The sequence below is a fragment of the Paroedura picta genome, chromosome 5 (assembly GCF_049243985.1).
Source record: "Paroedura picta isolate Pp20150507F chromosome 5, Ppicta_v3.0, whole genome shotgun sequence".
NCBI lineage: Eukaryota > Metazoa > Chordata > Lepidosauria > Squamata > Gekkonidae > Paroedura > Paroedura picta.
Window position 1 is genome coordinate 120,865,644 of NC_135373.1, and position 26,351 is coordinate 120,891,994.

The 26,351-nt window shown below is 46.4% G+C and overlaps 2 protein-coding genes across 5 annotated transcripts in view; one reads left to right on the top strand and one right to left on the bottom strand.

Annotated features, from left to right (window-relative positions):
* The first annotated feature begins 243 nt into the window (after positions 1–243).
* Positions 244–4,889, top strand: ETFRF1 (electron transfer flavoprotein regulatory factor 1). Its single transcript, XM_077340251.1, has 3 exons — positions 244–414; positions 3,449–3,527; positions 3,939–4,889. Exons 2-3 carry the CDS (start codon positions 3,483–3,485, stop codon positions 4,152–4,154), a joined length of 261 nt encoding a protein of 86 aa, XP_077196366.1. The 5' UTR covers positions 244–414; positions 3,449–3,482; the 3' UTR covers positions 4,155–4,889.
* Positions 4,890–6,155: 1,266 nt separating this feature from the next.
* KRAS (KRAS proto-oncogene, GTPase) overlaps positions 6,156–26,351 on the bottom strand; it is a 46,719-nt gene continuing 26,523 nt past the window's right edge. For 2 of the 4 annotated variants that reach the window (XM_077340245.1, XM_077340250.1), the window contains exons 5-6: positions 16,111–16,234; positions 6,156–11,923 (exon numbers count right to left, since the gene is read on the bottom strand). In XM_077340245.1, the coding sequence (XP_077196360.1) occupies positions 16,115–16,234 (120 nt within the window). In that variant the 3' untranslated portion in view covers positions 6,156–11,923; positions 16,111–16,114. The remainder of the gene's footprint in view (positions 11,924–16,110; positions 16,235–26,351) is intronic. The other 2 variants (XM_077340248.1, XM_077340246.1) reach the window with 2 other exon arrangements.

The window sequence follows — 26,351 nt, forward strand, 5'->3', positions numbered from 1 at the left end:
CACGATACGTCCGGTTGCCTATTGAATAAGCTGGGCCGGGTGGGCGAAGCGAGCGCCGCAAAGATTTAGGGATAATTAAGTCCGTTTTTTCTTTTACTGTTCTATGGGGCTTGGAAGGAAGTGGGGAGTAAAGCGGGTCTCCTTTGTTATTCTTGCCCCGCATCCTTCGAATGGATCCCGGAAGTGAATAATGTAGCCTTCTTGCCTCTACGGTTTGGCTCGCGGGCTTTGTTTTTTGCGCGGGCGCAGTAGCCTTGCGACGGGCAACTCACGCCTCCGACGCGGCCACAATCCTGCGCAGCCGCACTAAGTCCGAGAAGCAGCCCCCTTGCCCCGTCTTCTTCGTGCGCAGGCGCGGTATTCTCTCGCTGGCCCTACCTGGCAGAAACTTCTGGGTGGGTGCTGAAGCCCCAGGTAATTTGCGGGCTGGAAGAGTGCAAAGTTGGCTTGCTTGAATGGGAGTTGGGGGTGAAGGATTCTCATGGGGAAGGGCCTGAGGTCCAGTGCAGAAGGTCCCGGGTTCAATCCCCAGCGTCTCCAGTTAAAAAGGACCAGGCAGCAGGTGATATGAAGGACTGCGAGCCTGACCAGCCATGGGAAAGGGCGCTGGCTCAGTGGTAGATTCTCTGCTTGGCATGCTGAAGGTCCCAGGTTCAATCCTCAGGATCTCCACTTAAAAGGACTAGGCAGTAGTAGATGGGAAAGACCTCAGCATGAGACCCTGGAGAGTCATGGATCTCCACTGTAAAAGACCAGGCAGTAGTAGATGGGAAAGACCTCAGCCTGAGACTGAGACCCTGAAGGGCCTTGGGAAGGGGCTGAGGCTCAGTGGTAGAGCCTCTGCTTGGCATGCTGAAGGTCCCAGGTTCAATCCCCGGCATTGCCAGCAGGTGGTAGGTGATGCCAAAAACTGGAGACCGGCTGCCAGTCTGAGTAAGCAATACTGACCTTGTTGGTCTTGAGGGTCTGATCTGGTATAGAGCAGCCTTAGTTGTCCAAGTGCTTTCCATGGTTGTTGATAGCAGCTACTAAAAGGCTTGTGTGGGTATGGATCGAGATTGTTCCCAATGACCAGGAGAGACCTTTTGATCTTAAAAATGGCAGGCGCTCATGGTAATTGTAGTCCATGGACAACTGGAGAGCCAGTTTGGCCATCCCTGGGACACAAGGGTCCTTTCTCACTCCGGATGCTCATTTTCTACTTTCTACCATTTCTCCTCTGCTCAACGTGTCTAGAGTGTGCATTGGAAAAGTACCCCTTAAAGACTAACCAAATTTGGGGCAGGGCAGGTGCGTTCAGGAGTCACTGCACACTTCTTCAGAGTCCTTTGCATTCTGAGTTTCTTCTTCACAACAACACCCCTCCCGCCTTGTGACTGAGATATGAAGACCTATATTTCCATTCGTACTCTTACCTGACAAAGGGAGCTTCGTTCTAGAAAACTCAGACCCTGGAAATCTTGTTGGTGTCTTAAGGTTCTCTTGAACTTGCATCTAACTGTTCTAGTGCAGATCTCACTTCCGGAGGGCAACCGTGTCAGTCTGAAAAGACAGGAGTTTTAGTCCAGCAGCACCTTTAAAACCAGCTAAGTTTAATTCTCGGTGTGGGCTTTTTTGTATATGACGACACGAAAGCTGATACCCAGAATTAAACTTGGTTGGTCTTAAAGGTGCCAGTCTTATTTTCTTCTGCAGACCCTCTGAAACAGAAGAAACCTGTTCATAGTACTCTGTGCCCAGAGGTTTAGTGTGTAGAAAGATTTCATATCCCAATTTACCTTAAGGCAGGGGTAGTCAAAACTGCGGCCCTCCAGATATCCATGGACTACAATTCCCAGGAGCCCCTGCCAGCGAATGCTGGCAGGGGCTCCTGGGAATTGTCATCCATGGACATCTGGAGGGCCACAGTTTGACTACCCCTGCCTTAAGGAGTCCCAAAGCAGCTTACTGTCTGTTATGTTCACACAACAGACACCCTGTGAGGTAACTGAGGCTGAGAGAGCTCTGAGAGAACTGCTACTGGCCCAGGATCACCCATTGGGTTGCTAAGTGGGAGCTGCTATCACTGTGCTGGTCTTTTACTCTCTGTCCTCTTCCCCGGTCTGTGTGTATTTATTTTAATTTTATTTCTTTGAATTTGTAAACCGCCCTCTCCACCGCAGCAGACTCAGGGCAGTGAACAAATTATACCCAGTAATATAATTTAAATCACAATGAAAACCATTCTAAATTACCTCAAACAGTTTCAGAAGAAGAGTTGGTTCTTAGATGCCGCTTTTCTCTACCCAAAGGAGTCTCAAAGCGGCTTCCAATTGCCTTCCCTTTCCTCTCCCCACAACAGACACCCTGTGAGGGAGGGGAGGCTGAGAGAGCCCTGCGATCACTGCTTGGTGAGAACAATTTTATCAGTGCCGTGGCGAGCCGAAGATCACCCAGCTGGTTTCATGTGGGGGAGCTCAGATTCAAACCCAGTTTGCCAGATTAGAAGTCCACACTCCTAACCACTATACAAAGCTGGCTCTCCCACTCTTTAAAAGTCACAACCCCGAATGGTACAGGACACAACCCTGAATGGTACAGGATACCAACCCTGAATGGTACAGGATACCAATCTCACGTTGATATGGATGTGAACTATTTTACTGGCCTACAAGCCCTGTGGAACATATTGAGCTCCAGCAGGGCCCTGATGTATTCTGGGAGCTCCTTTCATGAGGCAGGAGCCAGAGCCAAACAAATTTATTTAGGGCCAGGGACAACTAGCCTGTTTGTATGGGCAGAGGGCAAGGATCTTCTGGGGACATATAGATCACTTACCACTCTTTCCCCATGTGCTTGGACTTGTATATGTGGCTCCGCCTCCTATGGCAGCCATTTTGTGGTTGCATTCCCCCACCCGATTTAAAAATTCCAGATGCACCCCACAGGCTCAAAAAGGTTGGGGATCCCTAGGGGAAATCAGTAAGTTGGAGCATTCCATAAGCAATGTGATAGGATTAAGATTTTGAAACCTAAAACCAAGTTGAAAATCTGGACGAAAGCTTTAAGCATGAACAGGTCGAAAGACGAATAACAAAACTGAAATCAGCGAATTGTATCCGAACTGGGAGACTATTGAAACTGGTCACAGTGCACCCACAAAAGCCCACAAAGTGCAGCAATACTTAATCAAGCATTCGTTGTTGAATGCCAAACTAGAGCAACAATATCGATATCCTATATCGCATTGTGTTGTGAGCTCCTACTGTTAATATTTTCTTAACAGTAAGAACAATTGAAAGTATTCAAACCAAAACATTATAATTATGAAAGTTTCAATGTAAACCATCCCACGCCACAAGGGAGGGCAGTATATAAATAAAAATTAGATAAATAAAACAATGATAAAAAGTTGTTTCAACTTAGAAATCAATGCTATCCAGCTAATACTAAAATGATTATTCCTCAGGTATTTGCCAGTGCAGAAGATATGCTGGTGAATTATGGCCAATCCTTTAAGATATGAAGTATTGAATCTTTACAAAAATGTAAGTTCTCGGCAGTAACCCAGGTTTCTCAACCAGGGTTTTATGAAACCCTGGGGTTTCTTGATGGCCCTGAAAAGGTTTACTGAATGGGTGGGAGTTAATTAATTTTGGATATATTTTTCAAATGGGTTAAACGTTTATCAGGTGATACAACCATATATGGTCATATCGACCCCCCTCCCCAAATGGCCAATGATGGCCCTGGAGGGGGTGGGAAGGAGAGGGGCCCCAGGTGGGCATGTCCCCAGCTCTGCTCCCCAACCATATTCTGCACGATCGTGCCCCTTCTGGGATTTCTCGAAGCCTGAAGAATATTTCAGGGGTTTCTCGATGATCAAAAAGTTAAGGAAGATTGCTTGAACCAAAACTGGATGCCTGTAACTCTCCCGATGCTTTGCGTTTGTTTTCTAGCTGCTGTATCTGGGAAGGGAGTATCCCAAAGGGGCAGACTACTTCCGCACCCGGCTGAAGGCAGCTTTTTTAAAAAACAAAGCGGAGAAGGACCCGGAAAAAATAAAAGAGCTCATCACTCGCGGGGAGTTTGTCATCAAAGAGCTGGAGGCACTCTACTTTCTGCGGAAGTACCGAGCGCTGAAGCAGCGGTACTACGAGGACGACAACAAATGATCCACAGGGCTGTTTCGGGAGCCTGCACGGGTGTAGGGAAGCTGCAAGGAACTGATGTACAATTAAAAACAGAACCGCTTGCTGAAAGAAAATCTGGTTTCTGGGCCGTCTTGAGTTTAATGCTGGATGGAGAGAGAATGGACAAGACGGCCGGGTCCTGGAGATGCACCCCTCAGCACTTGTGTATACGAAAGTGCCATTGAGTCATGCCCAGCGAGGGGCTTCCAAGGCAAGTAAGAAGCAGAGGGAGTTTGCCTTGGTCTTCCTCTGCAGAGTCTTCCTTGGTGGTCTCTCATCCAAACCGTATGGTTATCCCAGAAAGGGGCTTTCAAGGCAAGGGAGAAGCAGAGGTGGCTGGCCATGGCCCTCCTCTGCAGAGCCTTTTTTGGTGGTCTTTCATCTAGCTTAATGGTGACCCCACAAGGGGCCTCCAAGTCAAGAGAGAACCACCTGTATAGACTTCCTTGGTCTCTCATCCCACCTTATAGCGTCCCCAGCAAGGGGCTATCAAGGCAAGCGAGAGGCAGAGGTGGGTCGCAATGGCCTTCCTTTGTAGAGCCTTCCAGTATGGTGATGGCCATGTGAGTAGTCCCTTAAAGACTAACCATATTTGTGGCAGGGGAGGAGCTCTGGTGAGTCTCTGCTCACTACTTTAGTCAGCAGGGACCCCCCCCCCCAAAAAAAGCTTGTAACCCTGCCGCAATTTTTGTTAGTCCTAATGCGTTATTGGGATTTTTCTACCTCTTTAAAAAGGGAGGGTGGGAAGACTGACTTGATCTTTGACAGGAGAGAATTTGGCTACGTTTGAATGGCTTTGCCTTAAAAAAAACTCAGGAAAGGGATAAGCTCCAGGCAGGTGGAATTAAGGCCAGTAGATTCTGTGCCAAGCAAACTGGAATGCCATAACCAAGATACTAAGGAGAGACAGAATCTATCCAGTGGCTTAATTAAGTATAAGAAGATAAAAAGTCTCTTATGTCATTTATTTAGACTTTGACTCTGCCAAAACGGTCTCTAGATTCATTTGTTTTCCGTTTTCAGTCTGGCTTTTGTCAGTGGCAATGAGTCCGTCCTTGTTAATGTTTGAATATAATGAGGCAAACGCTCCTGTATAATGGAGAGTCAAGGCTGCGAGCTCTTAAAATCGTCCACTTTTTTCGTGCAGCACATAACAGAGATAATGCTTGACTGCTGTTTTCAATCTTCATTTTGTAAAATTCACTGATAATCGTTTCTGATCCAAAATAAAGAGTTCAACACGTTGACCGGGAGGCTTAATATCTAACCAGACGGATGCATGCAGACTTCTGAATTATGATCCTTCGGTGTTGACAAGGGCATTTCATTTATTTTAAAATAACTTGCAGGGCTGCTCTTGGGAGGAGGGGGCGGGTAAACAAGCCTGAACTGCTACAAACTGAATCCAGGTGCTCCTTAACTCCAGAATTATGGCAGACATGTTTGAAGAAACAAATTAAAATTGCTGGGGAACTCAAAGCACTAAAATATTATTTAATTATCTATTTAATAATTAATTTATATGCCGCCACCCAATGTGGCTCATGTAGAAGAGGCTGCCTGGTGTGACCCTGCACGATTGCCGTAGCTCTCCCCTGCCTTTCAGTGAGACTCTTTCAGGGGCAAAGATGTTGTCTGCCTGCATCAGGAGTGATCGTAGAGCCCCTGTTGCTTCCCCTGAAGAATTAACCGCCCTTCGCAAAACAAGTCGCGGCTTTGCATCTGGAACGGTTAAAGCGATGTTCCCGTTTCATTCAGCGACTCACGCAGAGACAGGCTAGGGTCCTCCAAGGAAGCTGGACTAAATGTACTACTTGACTGATGCAGCAGGACTCTTTTTATGTTTTGAATAAATTAGCTAAGAATTTTAAAAATAATACTCTTACAATCATTCCGATAAAATGAAAGGGCTATGAACCAAAAAGAGAGGCCTCGAATGGCCTGAAAAATAGCGGGATGAAAAAAAACCTCTCAACAATCATGGCCGAACAACAGAAACACTTTTTTTTTTTATTAATCACAACAGAAGCAGGATTGTTTGTGACAAATTGACAGTTTTCATTTCACAGCAGACGCTGCTGACAAACGCTTGTAAAGTGAACAGTGGTCATTCTTGAGTGTCTGTGACCAACATTCTGAGGTCACAAAACTAAAACACAGGGAGGGGGGAGAGAAAAATCACCCAAATTACATTGCATATATTCAGCTTCCTCCCCCCCCCCCGCCCCCTATCCTGGACAGAACCCAAAAGAGAGCACGATGTACAAAAACATGTCATGTTTAGTTTATACTATACAAAAATAGTTAAAATACATTCTAGGTAAACACGTTGCATTTTAAGAAACAGTTCTAGTTAAGAGATTTGGCACGTGAGAGGGAGAAAGACTTTTTCCAACATGGGAACAGAAAGACAGTGCAATCCTCAAGAAGCCATTCGAGGAATGGAACAGTCGAAGGTCACGATTCGCCGTAGCGACCGCGGTTCGTTTCGACGTCGCCTCTTCCGTACATGAAAACAGAAAGACAGTGGGATCCTCGAGCCATTCCGGGAACCGTACAGCCTAAGAGCACGATTTGCCACCGTGCCACAAAACCGCCTGCCTGTCATTTCGGTCACCAATTCCGCACAGCCGAAGGAAACAAAGGGGAGCCGTCCTGCCTCAGGGCGTGGTGAATTTCTCCTTGTGTATGCTTTTTTTTATGGACTTGCCTCTGCCACTACCTGTCTCCCTCCGGGAGCTGCACCGTGGGCCCAAATCTGGGGTGCGGCCACACTATTGCACGTGCTAAATATTTCTTCTAAAGGCCGTGCCAAATGGAGTGAGAACGGACTGCCTCGTCTGACGTGATCCGCCCTATTTTCGTTCAGGGAGTGATCCTGCTTGGAAACCTGGTCCAAAGTGAGGGGGGCGAGGACCGCGAAGGTTAGGGATAAAGCCACATGTAGAAAAATAGAAACTATCTATTATTAGAGCTCAAAACATTTAAAAAGCATAAAAGAATATCTTCTCTTAGGCACACGAAAACCATGTCCGTGCATGCCATGCGCCACTGCTGCCAAGTTCAGATCCAATGTGTTTCAATCGTCCTGATCCTCCTCAGAGGTCAATATACAGACACACACAATTGTACATTTAAAAAAATCCAATTTTCCACAGGGGTGTGTGTTTCTCTGTGAAAGGTCCAACGCGAGATGCGTTAATAATAAAAACTTTTTATGTTTTTTCTGGATACGGTTTTATCCCTAACCTATATGGTTCTCACCTATTTTCCAGCTTGGGTTTTTGGTTCCCGTTATATTCTTTGTTGCCAAAATGATGGGGAACGGGACGAGGCCTTTGCAATACTGCTTGCCAGCATGGCCAACTGGCCCTCTTGGGAAGAATAATCCTGGACTTCCAGGTTAACCAAGCTGTTCATCTCTTTTTAAAAAACCAGCCAACAGGGCTTAACCTGCATTAGAACAGGGGTCCCCAAGGTAGTGCCCGCGAGCACCAGGGAACCCGATAACTGTTTTGAGAAAACAAGGAGAGCCCGCTGGGGCTTCTGCCCAGCGGGACTTCCCATTGGCTCTGCAAATTAAACAAAAAACAAAAGATTTTTTGGGCAGCAGAACCAGCCAGCACACCGCAAGGATCTGTGCGACCAAAGGGAAGCTGTGCGTATGGACAAAAATATTTCCAAAGTGTTTGTTTTAAAAAGCGCCCTGTAAAACAGAGCCTCTGCCTGAGTGACTGTTAAAAATGATCCATCGCCTCGCTTCCCAACATTCTCTGGGTTGGCTCCGCCTTCTGCAGCAGCCATTTTGGGGGGTTCCGCCTACAACCTCATGTCAGAATTCCAAAGCTGTCCACGGGATTAGAGAGGATGGAGATCCCTGCCCTAGAACGTTACTGAACGCCAACAAGAACTACTTCGAAGAAGTTCTTATATGCCACTTTTCTCTACCCGAAGGAGTCTCAATCGCCTTCCCTTTCCTCTCCCCACAACGGACACCCTGTGAGGGAGGTGAGGCTGAGAGAGCCCTGATATTACAGAAGAAGAAGAAGAAGAGTTGGTTCTTATATGCCGCTTTTCTCTACCCAAAGGAGTCTCAAAGTGGCTTCCAATCGCCTTCCCTTTCCTCTTCCCACAACAGACACCCTGTGAGGGAGGTGAGGCTGAGAAAGCCCTGATATTACTGAAGGAGAAGAAGAGTTGGTTCTTATATGCCGCTTTTCTCTACCCAAAGGAGTCTCAAAGTGGCTTACATTTGCCTTCCCTTTCCTCTCCCCACAACAGACACCCTGTGAGGGAGGTGAGGCTGAGGACCAACCTTCTCCTGTATGCTCCTCCCCACTCAAATGTGGTAAGTCCTGCTTTGGAACCCAGAGCAAACATTCCCCTCTTGGAAAATGAGACGTACAGGCAGAGAAAAAAATAAAATACTTTTGTCCTGCTGAGGACTGCAATAGCGCAAGCGCCGTTGTCCTCGTGACTGATTTCTGCCTTACAGCTGGGATACGGAATTGACTGTCCATCCGTCCCGTCCCCCTCCCTTGTGGAATGGCCGGCCCAAGGAGATCAGGAGGGCTCCCGCTCACCTGGCTGACCGCAAACTAGGCAAAACTGATTCAGGTGGGTCGCCGTGTTGGTCTAAAGCATCAGGACAAAGCTTGAGTCTAGGGGCACCTTTACGACCAACACGGTTTTATTCAAGGTAAAAGTAGTGAAGAAGCATCAAGAAAAAGCCAATGGAGTGAAAGGGACAAGGTACAGTTGTATTCTATGGGTAAATATTTTATCCTCGAGCAAATGGATCTTGGTAAGCTCCTAGAATGCTACAGCTGCCTGGCATGAAGAGAAATGAAGGGCATGACCCCCTACAGACACCTCCCACGTGCGCCCCATTGACCATTTATGCACTGGGAACTTCACTGCCCCAGCTCCTATGCAGGAGCACAAATTGGGGGCGGGTGAGCTCACCGGCCCAAATGCTCCCCCCGTGTGGGTGCAGGAAGAGGTGGGGCAACCTAGCACGACCAGAACTCCAGCCTGCAGCCCGGCATGAAACCTCCAGTGCATAAACGGTCATTGAAAGGACTGGATTTGTACCAGGGTCTTGTTCCAGCACAGCTTCCGACTTGTTCCAGTCGCATTCGAGTGGAAACTTCTGAGGTCTGAGAGCTTCTCTTGCGAACGCACAAATATTTGGGATACGAAATTCTCCAGAACAAACCAACAGAACTAGAAAATTTGCTTTTCCTCTCTTCCCCCTACCCGGTTTTTGTAACTTTCTAGGTCAGAGAGTTTCTCTTGTGAATGCACAAATATTCGGGATACAAAATTCTTTATGACAAACCGCCCGAATTAGAAAATTCGCTTTTCCTCTCCTCCCCCTATCCGGTTTTTGTAACTTTTTTTTTAAGTAGAAAAAATAGCAATTTTACCCTTGATTCACTACAGGGGAGGGGGAGCGCTGTGAAAATGCTTTCTCGGTCTTTGTTTAAAACATTCATCCAACTTGACTGGAAGCGCTACAAGAAACAGTGCCTTGAAATCAAAGGGACAGGAAGGCTTATTTTAAAAGGCTTCTGGTATATCAATATTGCCACCAGTCCGGCCCCAGAGGGATGGACCAGAACCAATGGGATGAAATTAATGCAAAAGAAATTCCATCTAAACATCCGGAAGGAGTTCCTGACAGTCAGAGCGGTTTCTCAGTGGAACAGGCTTCCTCGGGAGGTGGTGGGTTCTCCGTCTTTGGAGATTTTTAAACAGAGGCTGGGTAGCCATCTGACGGAGAGACTGATTCTGCGAAGGCTCAAGGGGGTGGCAGGTGACAGTGGGTGAGCGACAGGGTTGTGAGTGTCCTGCATGGTGCAGGGGGTTGGACTAGATGACCCAGGGGTCCCTTCCAACTCTATGATTCTATTAAATTGTTATCCTTAAAAGGGGGAAAAAAGAATGGATGTGGGAACCCCAGATCTCTTGTGCTGACTAGCCTCTGTAACCGAAGCTGGTAAAAGAACATGGAAAACTGAACAGAGACTGTAGTGCAGGGGTAGTCAAACTGCGGCCCTCCAGATGTCCATGAACTACAATTCCCAGGAGCCCCCTGCCAGCATTCGCATAAGGTTCTCCCCCTCGCAGCTAGGGTGGAGCCTGAGAAGCCAGGCCACACCCATTTCTCCAGGCTCAAACCTCCCTTCCCGCAACTATCCTGTTTCTGAGACCTCTGGCTTTTCATCCTTGGCCCCGCTCAGCTGGATGATCTAGCAGAGCTTTTGTCCCCGCCTCTCGCTAACAGTGGAGATGCATTTTTCCTTTTGGTCGATCTGCTGCACATCACACAGGGCCCCCAAAACTGGTGTGCTCATTGTCGGGGGTCTAATGCTTCTCACTGGGCTTCGGTGACTGTCCACCCTCGGCCTCCAGCTGCCAAGGGGGCCCTGGTATCGTGCGGCATCCGGGCACCTCTCGGCTGCAAAGGGCGAGATATGCAAAACCTTCCCTGCAGAGCGTGCTGGGGTTGCCGGGTTCATCGATGCTGCCAGCAGGGAATGGGGGCGTGCATTCTGGGAGCTTACCCCAAAGGAGGACTCTGACAATTGACCTGACATGCTGACGTCACCTGGAATTGCCATCGGCACCTCGGAGGGGTTGACGCTCTAGCTTCTGAGCAAAACTCTATGGCAGACTACTATAGAATAAGGGTGGCCAAACTGGCAGGGGCTCATGATAATTGTAGCCTATGGACTACAATTTGGCCACCCCTGCCATAGAGCTCTGCCCAAAGGCCAGGGCATCTCCCCCAACATCACTCGTAGCGGAGATCAGCATGTTGGATTAAATTTTCGAGGCCTTCCAGCTTGGGGAGAGTTGGGGGAGGGGGTAAGGTGTGTCAGGAAAGCAGGGAACCTCACCTAGACCAGGGAACCTGGCAGCCCTAGTTCCCTGCTGGTTCTATCTGTCCCCCCCACAATGGGATGCTTCATTCTCCCAAAGCCCCTCTTTCTTCTTCATGTGGCAGGCGCTCCCCCCAGACTTGGGAGGGTAGGGAAAAGCGTTCTGCTCTGCCTGTTCGTTGCTCCCTGCTCCATGAGGAATTGTATGCACCTTGGCACGAGGAGATCCCCACGTGTTATTGCAGCTGGAGAGCTTTTCTCCCTTCCTTTCCCCGTCCTGCAAAAAAAGCCACTCCTTGCAAAGAAACGCCCTAACACGCAGGTAGTCTGACCTAACGGTTAAGGCCGGCCTCTATAAAGAACAAAAACAGTCACGATTTCCGAGGAAGAGGAGACGTTACTGAGTTTTGCATGCACCAAAGTACCCTGAATTTTAAAAACGAACAAACAAACAAACAAAAAAACACGTCCGGGGATTGTTTTTCACAGGCATTGCTACGGTTTCAAAACCGACGCTTAAAAAAAAGGTAACTGGCACAGGGAGGAGTTTTTTGGCCCCCGCCACGGAAAAGCAAGCATCCAGATCGAAAAGGCCGACAGGTTCAGAAAGCAGGAAGGTTTTAAGTAATGCTTTAAAACAAAAACAAAAACGAGTGTGCTAATAATTTAGTATAATGGTACAAAAAAAAAAAAGAATCGGATTACGTTTACCGACGTACACCTTAAGAAGAAAGGGCGAGTTGCGTTTTACATAATGGTACACTTTGTCTTTGATTTCTTTTTCTTCTTCTTCCCATCTTTGCTCATCTTTTCTTTGTGCTTTCGGATTTCCCGAACTAACGTGTAGAAGGCGTCGTCGACCCCCTGCAAAGGAAAGCAGTGCCTTTAATAGTGAATCAAACATTTTGGACCTAAATGCTGTCGCAAGATCACCGTGAAGAATCTTTATTAGCTAGGTGCAATTTGTTGCGGCATGATTTGCAACGGCTACTTTGGGAGTTTTCGCCGGGATCGTGGAAAAAAGAATCCGTTTCATTTTACAGAGAAGGCCGCTGACCGAGACCCACCACCTGGGAAATTAGTCCCGCTCTGTGAAGGGTAGGGATGGAGTCACTGAAGCAGTAGGTGCTCTCATGAGATGCTCTGTGAAGGGTAGGGATGGAGTCACTGGAGCAGTAGGTGCAAACTTAAATGGACTCCGGGGAATGGGAGAGGACAGGAAGGCCTGGAGGATCATTGTCCATGGGGTCGCGATGGGTCGGACACGACTTCGCACATAACAAGACAAGACAAGTGAAGGGTAGGGAGGCAGAGCCCCGCTGAATTTGGATTAAAACATTATTGATAATTCAATTTATAAGACCTCCCTTCTAGGCCCAGCCATGCATCATATTAAAACAACATAGTTATTAAACTGTTAATTCTAAACATCTGCAAACCTCACTTCCAGGCCTCTCCCACATCACCCTCCCATGGTGATTGCCAGGACCTAAATGTTAAGGGGAAGGGTGTTACCAGCACAGGGGGGGCGGGGTTAGATGTTTCTGGCAGCCCAATCCCAACCAAATGCCTGGTGGAAAAGCTCCATTTTGCAGGCCCTGCAGAACTAGGTAAGCTTCAACAGGGCCCATGTCTCCTCTGGGAGCTCATTCTACCAGGTAAGGGCCAGGCCTGAGAAGGCGCTGGCCCTGGTTGAGGCCAGACGTACTAGTAACCTAGTCTGGCATCGATGAAAAAATGCCTCTTGAGTTCCTTTTGTGACTTGCACCTCCATCTTTCCACCTTATAGGATTCAGGGTAGTTCACAATATAAATTTTGTTTCATCGCACGCCTAACCTTCTAAGACAAAAAAAAAAAATTATTCAAACAGGACCTTTCCATTGTCATTCCTGAACCTCTCCTAAAGAATTATGGTGTGTTGGCACTTCACAAAGCCAAAGACCACAACCGTGTCCGATGGTACCATCTCTGATGCCCCACCCAACCCCCATCCTAAGGAAAACATTATTCACGGCCTCACAAATCTACTTCCAGAAAACTCAACTAAAAACCCTTCTGTATTCCACTCTATGTAGAGTTAATTACTCAGGGGAGAGGGGGGAACTGTGCCAGCTTGTGAGGAATGCACAAAATTTAAAATCCAAAAGCAAAACATTAAAAGGTATTACCTAAAATCTAGGATAAGAACACCGACACGGACAGCTTAAAAACAAAAAGTTTCTAGACTGAAACAGCATTAAAAGATCGGTTCAATTATAAGCCTGGGTGAAAAGAAATGTTTTGGTCTGGAACGTAGAATAAAGCAAGGAAGGTGCCCGGCAAGCCTCAAGGGGAAGGGAATTCTAAAAACAAGGTGCCACTACTGAAAAAGCCCTGTAACTTCTGAGTAATCTGGTCAAGCTCATATCAATGCATTCTTGTAGTCATGTTCTTCAATCTAACCGGCTCTACAATAATCACCTAGTCCTCTCATTTACTGTCTCCAGAGATCTGTTGTTCTGAACAATGGGTTGGATCCTGCTTCCTTTTCCCACTAATTGGGCACTTCTGTTAACTGAAAAGAACTTCCCTATCTCCTGCTACAGCCCTTGCCAGTTGTTTTAATTTGGGAAATCGACTCATCCATTAAGAACAAGAGTAATGGAGCACAAATCAAGGATAAAAAACAAGGTTATGGAAGATCCCCTTGTCTTTCACTTTCTTGAAAAGGAACATCGTGCAGAATCCATGCGAGTCTGTACTTTAGAACATGACAGCCTACTGAGAATGTCAACATGAGAAAAGAAATTACTTCAAAGGGAATTACTTTTTTTTCACTTTAAGTCATTCAGAGAATCATAGAGTTGGAAGGGGCCATGCAGGCCATCTAGTCCAACCCCCTGCTCAACTCAGGATCAGCCCAAAGCATCCTAAGGCATCCAAGAAAAGTGTGTATCCAAACTTTGCTTGAAGACTGCCAGTGAGGGGGAGCTCACCACCTCCTTAGGCATTATTTACTCATGGGCTTAATCTGAACTGGGACCTCATACCGTTCTTGTGAACAGATCTAATTAGATACGAGTTTAGTTATAAGGACATGATTAAGGGGATTCGTTGAACTTATTTCATAACTAAGATTAAAAAAATATTATTGTATTTTATTGAAGCCAATTTTTGGAACTCGTTGAATCTGCAAAGACTTAGTCACTAATTTAGAATGACTTGGATTTTATGTGATACACCTTTAAGTATAATTCATGATTGTTTTAAAACTACTATAAATGAACCTTTTGACAGATTGTATGTTGAAGAGCTTTAAGAAAAGTAGGTATTTGTCACTATTCACAGCTTTCCACATTTCTGTCTAACATTTACTAAAACTCTTTGTTATTTTTGACAAGGTATGTAACTTATTTCTCCAAGTACTTTCCTTTGTATGCTTCTATGTGTTGCCTTTATCTTCAAATGAATGTCTCTTTATGGCTATGCAGAACAGGATAATTTGTATTAGCTCCTTGTGAAAGCTATTATAAAAAGAATGCAAGTAGGTGTCATTTATCTGCTTCTTATTGCACATAACGCACACAGGATAAATTATCTATCTTTGTTCATTACATTTACTATTTTTATTCAGACTTGCGATGGAAGAGATTTTTTTCTAAAAGCATTTCTAGAACTGGGAAACACTCTGCCAGGTAGAAACCTGTTTACCAGAATCAAAAGAAAATGAAGAAATTCTAGTGGTTCAGCTTTATGCTCCAGTTTTTTTTCTTCTTTTGAGCAATACAGAAAGGACACAAACTAAGCCAATTATATTAACAACCGCTAGTTACTTAGTAGAAGAAGAAGAAGAAGAAGAAGAAGAAGAAGAAGAAGAAGAAGAAGAAGAAGAAGAGTTGGTTCTTATATGCCGCTTTTCCCTACCCGAAGGAGGCTCAAAGTGGCTTAAAGTCGCCTTCCCATTCCTCTCCCCACAACAGACACCCTGTGGGGTGGGTGAGGCTGAGAAAGCCCTGATATTCCTGCTCGGTCAGAACAGTTTTATCAGTGCTGTGGCGAGCCCAAGGTAACCCAGCTGGCTGCATGTGGGGGAGCGCAGAATCGAACCCGGCATGCCAGATTAGAAGTCCGCACTCCTAACCACTACACCAAACTGGCTCTCATGAGATGCATGTCTCTGAAGGGGCCCTTGGCAGATGTGAAATGTGGAAACTGCAGTTGTGGGGCAATTCTACTGAATATTATACTGTATAAACCAAAGGGGAAATGAATACACACATTTAGTTTAGTGTGAGACAGAAATAGGGGAAATCCACATTGGTCTGAAGTAATGGAACAAAGTTTTGAGTCCAGGGGCATCTTTAAGACCAACAAAGTTTAATTCTGGGGGTGTACCTGAAGAAGTGTGCATCTCCAGATGTGAAATGTGGAAACTGCAGTTGTGGGGCAATTCTACTGAATATTATACTGTATAAACCAAAGGGGAAATGGATACACACATTTAGTTTAGTGCGAGACAGAAATAGGGGAAATCCACATTGGTCTGAAGCAATGGAACAAAGTTTTGAGTCCAGGGGCATCTTTAAGACCAACAAAGTTTAATTCTGGGGGTGTACCTGAAGAAGTGTGCATCTCCGTTTGCCAAGTCACTCAGCGCTCGCTTATACCCAGAATTAAAGTTTGTGGGTCTTTTAAAGGTGCCAGGGGAAATCAAGATCCTCCGTCCTTCATTGAGCACCAACCCGTACGTTCACAAGCTCGAGAAAGAAAATTCCATGGACAACTCGCCACCACCGTGACCGGACATCTCAACTCACAGGTCTTCGTGACCCTTGTTTGTCCCCAACGAGGTGGGGTGGGGACTGAGTAAATGGCACCCTTTTCTTTGCTACCGGGAGCAGAGCCAAAGTTTCGTGCCACGAGAGGATGATGCTGGTATTGCAAATCATTCCGAAATTTTCTGGAATCACCATTACAGACGTCGCAAGACACGATTTGATTGGTATGGGTGATCAGAATCCACACACGCCCCGCTAGACGCTGTTTGTTCTTAAACGAAAACAAAACTTACCCTGTCACATTAAAAGGCATTTTTTAATTGTCACGCACCCGGGGGTCTTTTCTTCTCTGCTGATTTTTCTCAGTCTGTACTGACGGATCTCTCGCACGAGCGTATAAAAAGCATCCTCCACTCTCTGCATTGCAAAACACAACTCCTTTAAAGGTGAATTCTCTTAAGCGGGGTGATGGTGAAGGGAGGTCCCACTCGGCAGAAGACGGTAGCGAGTCGGGAACCAGGATTTTGGGGGGATGTTTTCTTGGAAGCTAGGTGGGGAGCTGATTTCCGGGACAGAGGGGTTTCATTGGGGTTTACAGCAAAACCCAGAATTTCTCAAGGCTCCAGTCCCTATCTTTGATATTCACACCTCTTTGGAAGATAGACACTGATCCCTATATCCCCAATGCACAGAAGAAGTGCTGTTTTTTTATATCCCGCTTTTGCTACCTGAAGGAGTCTCAAAGCGGCTTGCAAGCCCCTTTCCCTTCCTCTCCCCACCACAGACATCCGGTGAGGTAGGTGGGGCTAAGAGCCCTGAGAGATCTGCTCTGCGAGAACAGCTCTAAGAGAACTGTGACTAGCCCAAGGTCACCCAGCTGGCTGCATGTGGAGGAGGAGTGGGGAATCAAACCTGATTCTCCAGATTAGAGTCTGCCAGTCTTTAACCACGATGCCACGCTGGCCCTCCATGTGGCAGTGAAGCTTCCGGTCCCACAGACACTTTGCATAGATGGTTAAATGGAGTATTTTTTAGACTTTCAACCTCCCAAGAAATGATTTTCAGGCTGAATCCTCTGCTGAGAAATCCCAATGCATTGCTGAAGATTTTGGGACTCCAGACAAAGCACACATTCCATGAATACACGGCGCTGCTAGACCTCCCCTCATAAGATTAGAGCACGTCCTGGAATCCTGCCCACATAACTGCACACTGAAAGAGAAAGAAGTCAGCAGAAGAGCTGAAAGTGATCTTTCAAAAAGCCCTTATCTGCTATATTTACACACCATACTTGGAGCCAGAGTGGTGTAGTGCAGGGGTAGTCAACCTGTGGTCCTCCAGATGTCCATGGACTACAATTCCCAGGAGCCCCTGCCAGCGTTTGCTGGCAGGGGATCCTGGGAATTGTAGTCCATGGACATCTGGAGGACCACAGGTTGACTTCCCCCGGTGTAGTGGTTAAGAGTGACAGACTCTTATCTGCAGAACCAGGTTTGATTCCCCACTCCTCCTCACATGAAGCCAGTTGGCTGACCTTGGACCAGTCACAGTTCTCCTGGAGCTCTCTCAGCGCCACCTAAATCACACGGTGAATACTATGGGGAAAGGAGGGGAAAGCGATTATAAGCCGCTCTGAAACTCCCTAAAGTAGAGAAAAGTGAAGTATAAAAACCTATTCTTTCACACGGTGACCTTGGAGCAATCCACAGTTCTCCCAGAGCTCTCTCGCCCCCCCCCCCATCGCCTGACAAGATGCATGTGGTGGGGAGAGGAAAGGAAGGGGAGTCTACCGTAAGCTGCTTTGACACGCTTGATAGTAGAGGAAAACAAGGTATTAAAAACCCTACTCTTCATTGTCGTCATCTTCTGCTGGTCTTTTCAAATGCCAGAACTCCCACAGTATCCAGAATGAAGACTAAATCGTAATTAAATTTTGCAAACAAGGCATAACAAGACTTCCCCGAGCAGTGCAATGGCAGAAACCCAGAGATGGAACTGGATCGTTTTGATCCACCATGTGATATGAGATGGCATTGCATTCAACACTCCCTGGAAAGGCCTCCGTCAAAAGCCCTGGCTAAAACCAGTAGGGGCTTCCACGCAGTGTGTTCCGGGGTCACAATCTGTCCATTGCAACGGACGCGCAAGAGAAGCCACTTCCGGGCCGCCTGCTCTGCTGCGCCCACCCCAAAAGCAGGAGCCATGATTTGTTTCAGCGACACGACAGAGAGATGGAGAAAGAAGCACCGTCAACCAGCCCCGCCACCAGGAAAGCCAAAGAGCTGCTTGAGAGGAACAGATTGCAAAGAACACCTTTCAACCCACAACCGTTTTGAAGAGCCACGATAACACAAGGTGTCTAATGAATGGTTTGAAACTTTGCCTTTTCTTTGTGGAGTATTACATAGAATCATAGAATCATAGAGTTGGAAGGGGCCATCTAGTCCAACCCCCTGCTCAACGCAGGATCAGCCGAAAGGGGGTGGCCATGGGGCAGGGGTGGCCAAAAGTAGGGTCCGTGGACCACAATTCCCAAAGCCCCTGCTCTGGGCTGTGCCCCTCAAGAGCTCCCCTGCCGCTCCACTTCCTTGTCTTTTGTTCCCAGCAGAGAGCATATTTCAGGAGGGATTTCCAAAATGGGACGCTCTCCTTTGCCCAACCTCCATGCCCAAGGGCCAACATTCCCTAAATAGATTATTAATTGTGTTATTGTTGTCATCTGTTGACTGCCCTTTTTTCACAGACTGTAAATCAGTAATAAAGAATATTTAGGCACAAGGGGTGGCATTTAGTATACCACATTACTAGTCGGAGCTTTCAAAAAGTGGTATCTGCGTTAGTATTTGCGTTATCCCGGAGAGGAGATGACTGAGAGGGGATCTGATAGCCAACCTCAAGTATTTAAAAGGGATGCCATAAAGAGGATGGAGCAGAGGGGCAATGGGAGGAAATTAATCCAAAAGAAATTCCGTCTAAACATCCGGAAGAAGTTCCTGACAGTCAGAGCGGTTCCTCAGTGGAACAGGCTTCCTCGGGAGGTGGTGGGTTCTCTGTCTTTGGAGATTTTTAAACAGAGGCTGGAGAGCCATCTGACGGAGAGGCTGATTCTGCGAAGGTTCAAGAGGGAGGCAGGTCACAGTGGGTGAGCGATAGGGTTGTGAGTGTCCTGCATAGTGCAGGGGGTTGGACTAGATGACCCATGAGGTCCCTTCAAACTCATTCTAAAGAGGAGACAAGCCATTAAACAGCACAAACAACTGCCCCCCACCCGCCCCGAATAGAGGCAGGAAAACACTGCTGGAGCTATAATCAAGATGGCAGATCTATATTGCCTCAAATTCCAAGGAGCAAACTATAAATGCTAGAAAATAGTAACGAAAGGGGGGCGGGGGGAAGTGTAAAAATACTAACTTCATTCCCACTGCCATGGTAAGATGGTTTACCATTACAGAAAGTGCTAAGATGGGATTCAGAAACTTATCTCTCATTATGACCGACAACAACGGGTCAAATATGACTTCTCCCGCAGGGAGTTGCAGATAACTGCTCTTAGCCACTGATTCTACATCTACACATGGTTCTCCCACTGAGATGTGTTTACTGACCCCACTGTGTCATCCCCTGGAATTCAATCCCTCGGAATGGAATCCAAACAAATAGCTTCTTATTTATATTTATCCCTAGAATCTGTTCCACGCTTTCGTTCTGCTGCATGTTAATTTACTGCTTACGCTATGCTGACATGTACGGACGGAGGATGTCCATTCCTTGACGCTGTGTCCAAGGAAGTGTGTGCATGCGTGCGACAGCTCATGCCTGAAATAAAATGTTGTAAGTCGCGGGACTCAAAATCTGTTCTTCTCCCTACCAGCTCATGAGAGACTAGGTCACCACCACTGGCCGCCTGGCAATCTAACCTCAGTTCCATGGGGGCCTTCAAGATGCAGCCCCTCCGCCAAGCTTTTGGTCGGGGCCGGTGATCCTGTAACATCAATTGGGGCCTCCCCTGGATAACCCCCCCACGGAGAATGACTTCTGACAGTTATACATCTGAAAAAAATTGCACGCTTGCCCCGAGATGTTTGTGGTTGCAGTTTTATGATAGGGTTTTTACTAGCATTTTACTAAGATGTTTATTAGTGTCTATTATGTTTTACTGTTGTTAATAGACTACTGAGCCACTAGGAGGGGTGGTATATAAATTAAACTGAAATAAATAAATAAATTAACACGTCCTAGAGCGTGTCTATGCTCTCTGTAACTGTGTCAGCTCCATGTAACCGTGACTTCTACTTTTGTGGTATATAAATTAAATCAAAGGGTGGTATATAAATTAAATAAAAGGATAGCATATAAATTAAATTAATAAATTAAAATGCCCTACAGTGTGTGGTTTCTGTAACTGTATCAGCACCATGTAACCGTGACTTCTAGTTTTGTGGAATATAAATTAAATTAAAGGACGGTATATAAATTGATATACGAGCCTCTTGTGGCTCAGGGTGGTAAGGCAGCCAACATGCTATCTGAAGCTCTGCCCATGAGGCTGGGAGTTCGATCCCAGCAGCCGGCTCAAGGTTGACTCCGCCTTCCATCTTTCCGAGGTCGGTGAAATGAGTACCCAGCTTGCTGGGGGGTAAACGGTAATGACTGGGGAAGGCACTGGCAAACCACCCCGTATTGAGTCTGCCATGAAAACACTAGAGGGCATCACCCCAAGGGTCAGACATGACTCAGTGCTTGCACAGGAGATGCCTTTACCTTTATATAAATTGAATTAAAGGATAGTATATAAATTAAATTAATTAAAATGCCCTACAGTGTATCTATGCAATCTAAAATCAGAGTCCAGTGCCGCCTTTAAGACCAACAAAGATTTATTCAAGGCGTGAGCTTTCAAGTGCAAGCACTCTTCCTCAGATTAATGCTTGTACTCGAAAGCTCACGCCTTGAATAAATCTTGGTTGGTTTTAAAGGTGCTGCTGGACTCTGATTTTATTGTGCTACTTCTGATCAACGAGGCTACCCATTTGAATCTATGCAATCTGCAACTGCATCAGCTCCACGTATCTATGCCATCTGTAACTATGTAACTATGCAATCTGAATCTAAGCAATCTGTAACGGTATCATCTCCACTTTTAATTCTGTCCACATGGGGGTAGGCTTGCAGCAGTTTCTGCTTCCGAGATTCCCAGAAGTGAACTGATTCCTTTTTGGGTTGGGCACTGCCGCAGTGCCACTGGTTCTCCTGGGAAGTACTGCACTGGTTCTGTGCTGCAGCCCTTTTGAGCTGGTATTTGTCCTCCCAAGGGGGCATTGGTACGTGCCCTCCCACAGGGGCGCTGGTTCTGCTAGGCAGTATTGCACTGGTTCTGTTGCTGGGCTGGCTTTGAAAATGTCCCCCCCCCCCCCCGCACCTTCATGTTCACTGCAGAGATTCTCTGGGACATCCTGCTGGGCTTTTACTGCTGCCTAGCTATTTTCTTCCTTTGGAAACCACAGAGGATGAGGGCACCTTCTTTGGGCGCCCGCAGAACTGGACCCCCTTTGTGAAACTTTTGAGGTTCTTTGGAGGAGAGGCTCATGCAGCTATGGGGCAAATCTGGTGCGTCTACCTCAAATCTTTCCCCCACCAGACCACTAAATAGACTCAGCCTAGATTTGTCACGGACTTTAATGGCCCCATAGAGTATGATGGAGCTGAAAAACATTCAGTATTCCCGACTATTGCCGACTCAGAACATTGCTGAATACCGGCAAATGCTGACATTTTTCGGGTCCGATATACCTGAACCTGAAAAATACAAAAATATATATTCTTGCAGATGTCTAGCACAATAAGCTCGAGAGCACTGGAAACTTGAAATCTTAGAAATATTCAGAGAAAACCTAATAAAATAATTTCTTCCACCATTACCGTGGAACTGTGGGAAACTCCTTTCTATACCACACATTCCACCTACCAGCCTTTATCGTCCCTATGCCTCGCTTCAACATCAACTGCATTGTTGTTGTAAGGTGCGAAGTCGTGTCTGACCCATCGCGACCCCATGGACAATGATCCTCCAGGCCTTCCTGTCCTCTACCATTCCCCGGAGTCCATTTAAGTTTGCACCGACTGCTTCAGGGACTCCAGCCACCTCATTCTCTGTCGTCCCCTTCTTCTTTTGCCCTCAATAGCTCCCAGCATTGGGCTCTTCTCCAGGGAGTCCTTCCTTCTCATGAGCTGGCCAAAGTGTTTGAGTTTCATCTTCAGGATCTGGCCTTCTAAGGAGCAGTCAGGGCTGATCTCCTCTAGGACTGACCGGTTTGTTCGCCTTGCAGTCCAAGGGACTCGCAAGAGTCTTCTCCAGCACCAGAGTTCAAAAGCCTCAATTCTTTGACGCTCGGCCTTCCTTATGGTCCAACTTTCGCAGCCATACATTGCAACTGGGAAGACCATAGCCTTGACTAAATGCACTTTTGTTGGCAGGGTGATTTGCCATAGCTTTCCTCCCCAGGAGCAAGCGTCTTTTAACTGCATACTTGGTATCAAACCAGTATGAAGAAAGAATCCTGACCGTCCATCACCGTCCACATGGGTGCCCCCCTTGTGCTTAACGGAGGTTCACACTGGCGAGGGGAGGGGGTGCTCCCAAAAGGGAGGAGAGGGGCAAGACCCACATGCACCCAAATCCCAAGTAGAGATGTTCTGAAAGGCATGGGATGTAAAATGTAAAATACGAACTCCGTAAAGCAGGGGTAGTCAAACTGCGGCCCTCCAGATGTCCATGGACTACAATTCCCAGGAGCCCCTGCCAGCGAATGCTGGCAGGGGCTCCTGGGAATTGTAGTCCATGGACATCTGGAGAGCCGCAGTTTGACTACCCCTGCCGTAAAGCGTCCAACAGGTGGCAACATACAGTCCCACCCATTCGGGAAACCCTTCCAGGGCCGTCGAGAAACCCTGGGTTGAGAAAGCCTGAGCTAAAATCTGAAACGTATAGTTTTGTGTAGCTCTTTAAAAAGCCTGTTGAATTTAACATCCCAAGGGGAGGGGGGGAAACAAAATCAAACATGTAGAGCAAAGAAAAATGATTTAATTATCAAGCAAAATCAAGTAATCCCCCCTTTTTAAGCACACATAAGCCACATTCTACCATAATCACAAGAAGATACGGAAGCTAGATACCAACATCGTGCGAAATATATTCAAGGCTGAGGTTTTTTTTTGCACTGCTGACAATACGGAATTTCTAACCTGGGCACCGATTAAGGCCAATCCTGGAAGTCTTGTCCCATATACCTGCTTATGCTTCAAAAGGAAGAGTTTTCACTGCCAGACGTTGGAGGAAGGTCAGCAAAGAGCAGGGAGAAGGGTTGACCTTCCCGAAAGTGGCCAGAAGCAGAGCTCCACAAGTACCCCAGCATGGAGGGGTGCTGTGGCTCAGCGGTAGAGTCTCTGCTTTGCACGCAGAAGGCCTGAAGTTCAATTTCCGGAATCTCCAGTAAAAAGAACCAGGCAGTGGGTAATGTGAAAAACCTGAGACCTTGGAGAGCCACTGCCAATCCAAGCAGACAATTCTGATGGTTCAGTGGTGTGATAACAATATAAAATAGGTTTGTATGCTCACATCCCTTTGCTTCCTCCTCTACAGCCAATAAGAAAGCCTGTAAGCAGGTGAGCTTTATACACACCCTAAGAAGCCTACATCATCCAGATCAATTTCGGAACTCTGCTGGGTGCCCCTGGACATTTGCGGGCTTGATCTCGGGTTCCCAAATTGCTGCAGTTTGGAGCCCCACTGCAAAGTCTTTCTGAAGCTCCAAAAAGCCATGGATGAGAAGAGGGTTTCTGCTACGTGCTTGCTCCGGAGTCACTACCACCACTCTCGTGGGGCTACCTGCGTGGTAATGACTGGCGCTCCAGGCAGAGTACCTGCTCAGCATGCAGAAGGTCCCAGGTTCAATCCCTGGCATCTCCAGGGTTAAATAGACCAAGTACTGGGTGATGGAAAGACCTCTGCAGAGCAGACAATACTGACCCTAACGGACCAAGGGTCTGATTGCGTAGAAGTCAGCTTCCCATGGAGCAGGCAAAAATCAAATTCTGAAATATTTCCCCAAATGAGTATAACTGAGGCATACCAGTCCAGATACCCCAACATTATAACCCCCCCCAAAAAAACAAAAGATTCATGAGATATCGGTAACACTGGCCCAAGTGCTACCAAACTATTTCTCAAACTATTTCTCGCTACCATGAGGACTAGATACTCATACTGGCTCACAAACTTCCCAAGTCTGTACTAGAGGCCAATGATCTACCTCGTGCAGTGCTCTCATGCAGCCTTGGACACATTCCTGACATACTGCAATTCATTTTTTTTAAATCACTTCATTTCAGTAAAAAGGATTACAGGAAGAGACACAAATGATTTCCGCATCAAGGTAAGGTCGTGACAAGAGTCTAGGAAGCAAAGGGGGGGGAAAAAACAGCTACGAAGCAGTGTTTGTTCTGGCACGCCCGTTGCATTTGCACCTTTGTGTCGAGTGAACAGCAGATACCCAGAGAGCCCACCTGGCCTGGCTGCAACACCCAGCGCCGTTCAGCATCGGCTCGTTCGGGGTTACAGTCCAAAACGGGGAGAAATGCTGCGAAGAGCTAACAAAAAGTGGAGATTCTCATATATCACATATATACAGCATGTTTTGTGCCAATAAAAGGTTACTGGCTGACTGACTGATATACAGCATGTATTATTAAACACACTGAATCACAATCCACCACAATGGCTGTCCAAACCCTCAAGTCCGTTGACTCCCAAAAAGATCCATCGCTGCAGGAAAAGCCTTCACCAGATTCACTCAATGCAGACTCTTTTTTCTCCGCCTGGTGAAAAGCCCCCACGGACTCATGATACCAATTTCGGCTGGAACGAACGTGGCACAAAGGTAGGAGTCATAATTTAGACAGGATTACAGGGACATCCACATTGATCTGGGCGGAATCTGCTGTAGAAATTATGCCGTCATCTTTTCCTTGGTGTCATTTTCGTTTTGTATAATTAAGGGTTTTCATGGGGTTTTATGCTGTATTTTTATTGGTTTTATGTGTAAACCGCCCCGAGACGACCTGTTGTGAGGGGCGATATAGAAGTATGAACATGAATGAATGAATGAATGAATGAATGAATGAATGAATGAATGAATGAATGAATGAATGAATGAATGAATATTAAACGAAAGACCAACAGAACTCTGGAATGCAATTCTCTGCTTCGCGTGACTTCAACCAAGTTCAATTAGAATGCACAAAACACCTCCTCGTCTTCAGATCACTCTGGCGGACTGTGGCTTTGCATGAGGATATTTGAAAGCATGATGCTCAGTCTCTCCACTGATACAAAACCCGCCAAGCTAATATGAAGACAAGAAGGCGTGGGTGAAGAGATATGAAACAGAAAAACATACCCAGGAGTTCTGTTGGCCCCTAGTTCATTTGAGGACTCCTGTCTTTAAGGCACACTTGTTCCAGCCAAAATTGGCATCGTGACTCCATGGCAACTTTCCACTAAGCAGGGAAAAGAGAACCTGCACTGAGTGAATCCTGGTGAAGGTTTTTTCCTGCAGTGAGTAGATCTATCTGGGAGTCAAAGGACTTCGAGGTTTTGACACCCATCATTGTGGATTATCTTTGTGACTAAGTGTGTGTATGAATACATGCTATATATGTGAAATATTAAGAGTCTCCACTCATTGTTAGCTCTTCACAGTATTTCCCCCTTTTGGGGATTGTATATTCTTATTCCTGTGCGTCCTGCTTATCTGCCTTGATCGTTCAGGGTTACTGCAAACCTAAAACCTATTTCCCTCTTCCATCTACTATGCATCTAGCTGGAAAGATGCTTTTGATTAACACTCCCTGTTACGAGAAGGACTAAAAATAACTCAGACAAAACTGCAGCGGGGACATTCTGCCGTTTAGTGCATACCAGATGTTCATGCAAATGCACTCCAGACAAGCACTGGCAGTGAAATGCAGTGAAGGAAACCTTCACTTGGAGAATAGGGCCATGGAACTGAGAAGAGGTTTCTGTCCTCCTTCTGTCTTAAGAGAGGCTGGGGAAGAGATGAAAAACTGAAGCCCCAACCTGAGAAAACAAGCCAGGACCCCAAAGGTTGAGCAACAAATATATATAATATATTAAAATAAGATTCAAATGCAAATGCTTTGTACATTAAGCAGATTAAAAACAACATTAAAAATCGCAGTCTGTGCAAATATCTTTTTTTCAAAAATCCTCAATAAAATATCTTTTATTTATCTCAGGATTCTTATGCCACCAACTATGTCTTCTGACTATACTATACTATTATTTATTTTTATTTTATTGTATTTATATACCTTCCCTCATGGCTCTGGGCGGTTTACGCTAAAGGTTTAATGAGTTCAATATATTTAAACATTGTGGTTTGAACATGTAACATTTTAAACCAGGGGTAGTCAAACTGTGGCCCTCCAGATGTCCATGGACTACGATTCCCATGAG

Coding starts and splice junctions, on each gene's coding strand:
- ETFRF1 (XM_077340251.1), top strand. CDS start 3,483: ATGGCCAATCCTTTAAGATATGAAGTATTGAATCTTTACAAAAAT. Junction 3,528..3,938: donor TATTGAATCTTTACAAAAAT/GTAAGTTCTCGG, acceptor TTTGTTTTCTAG/CTGCTGTATCTGGGAAGGGA.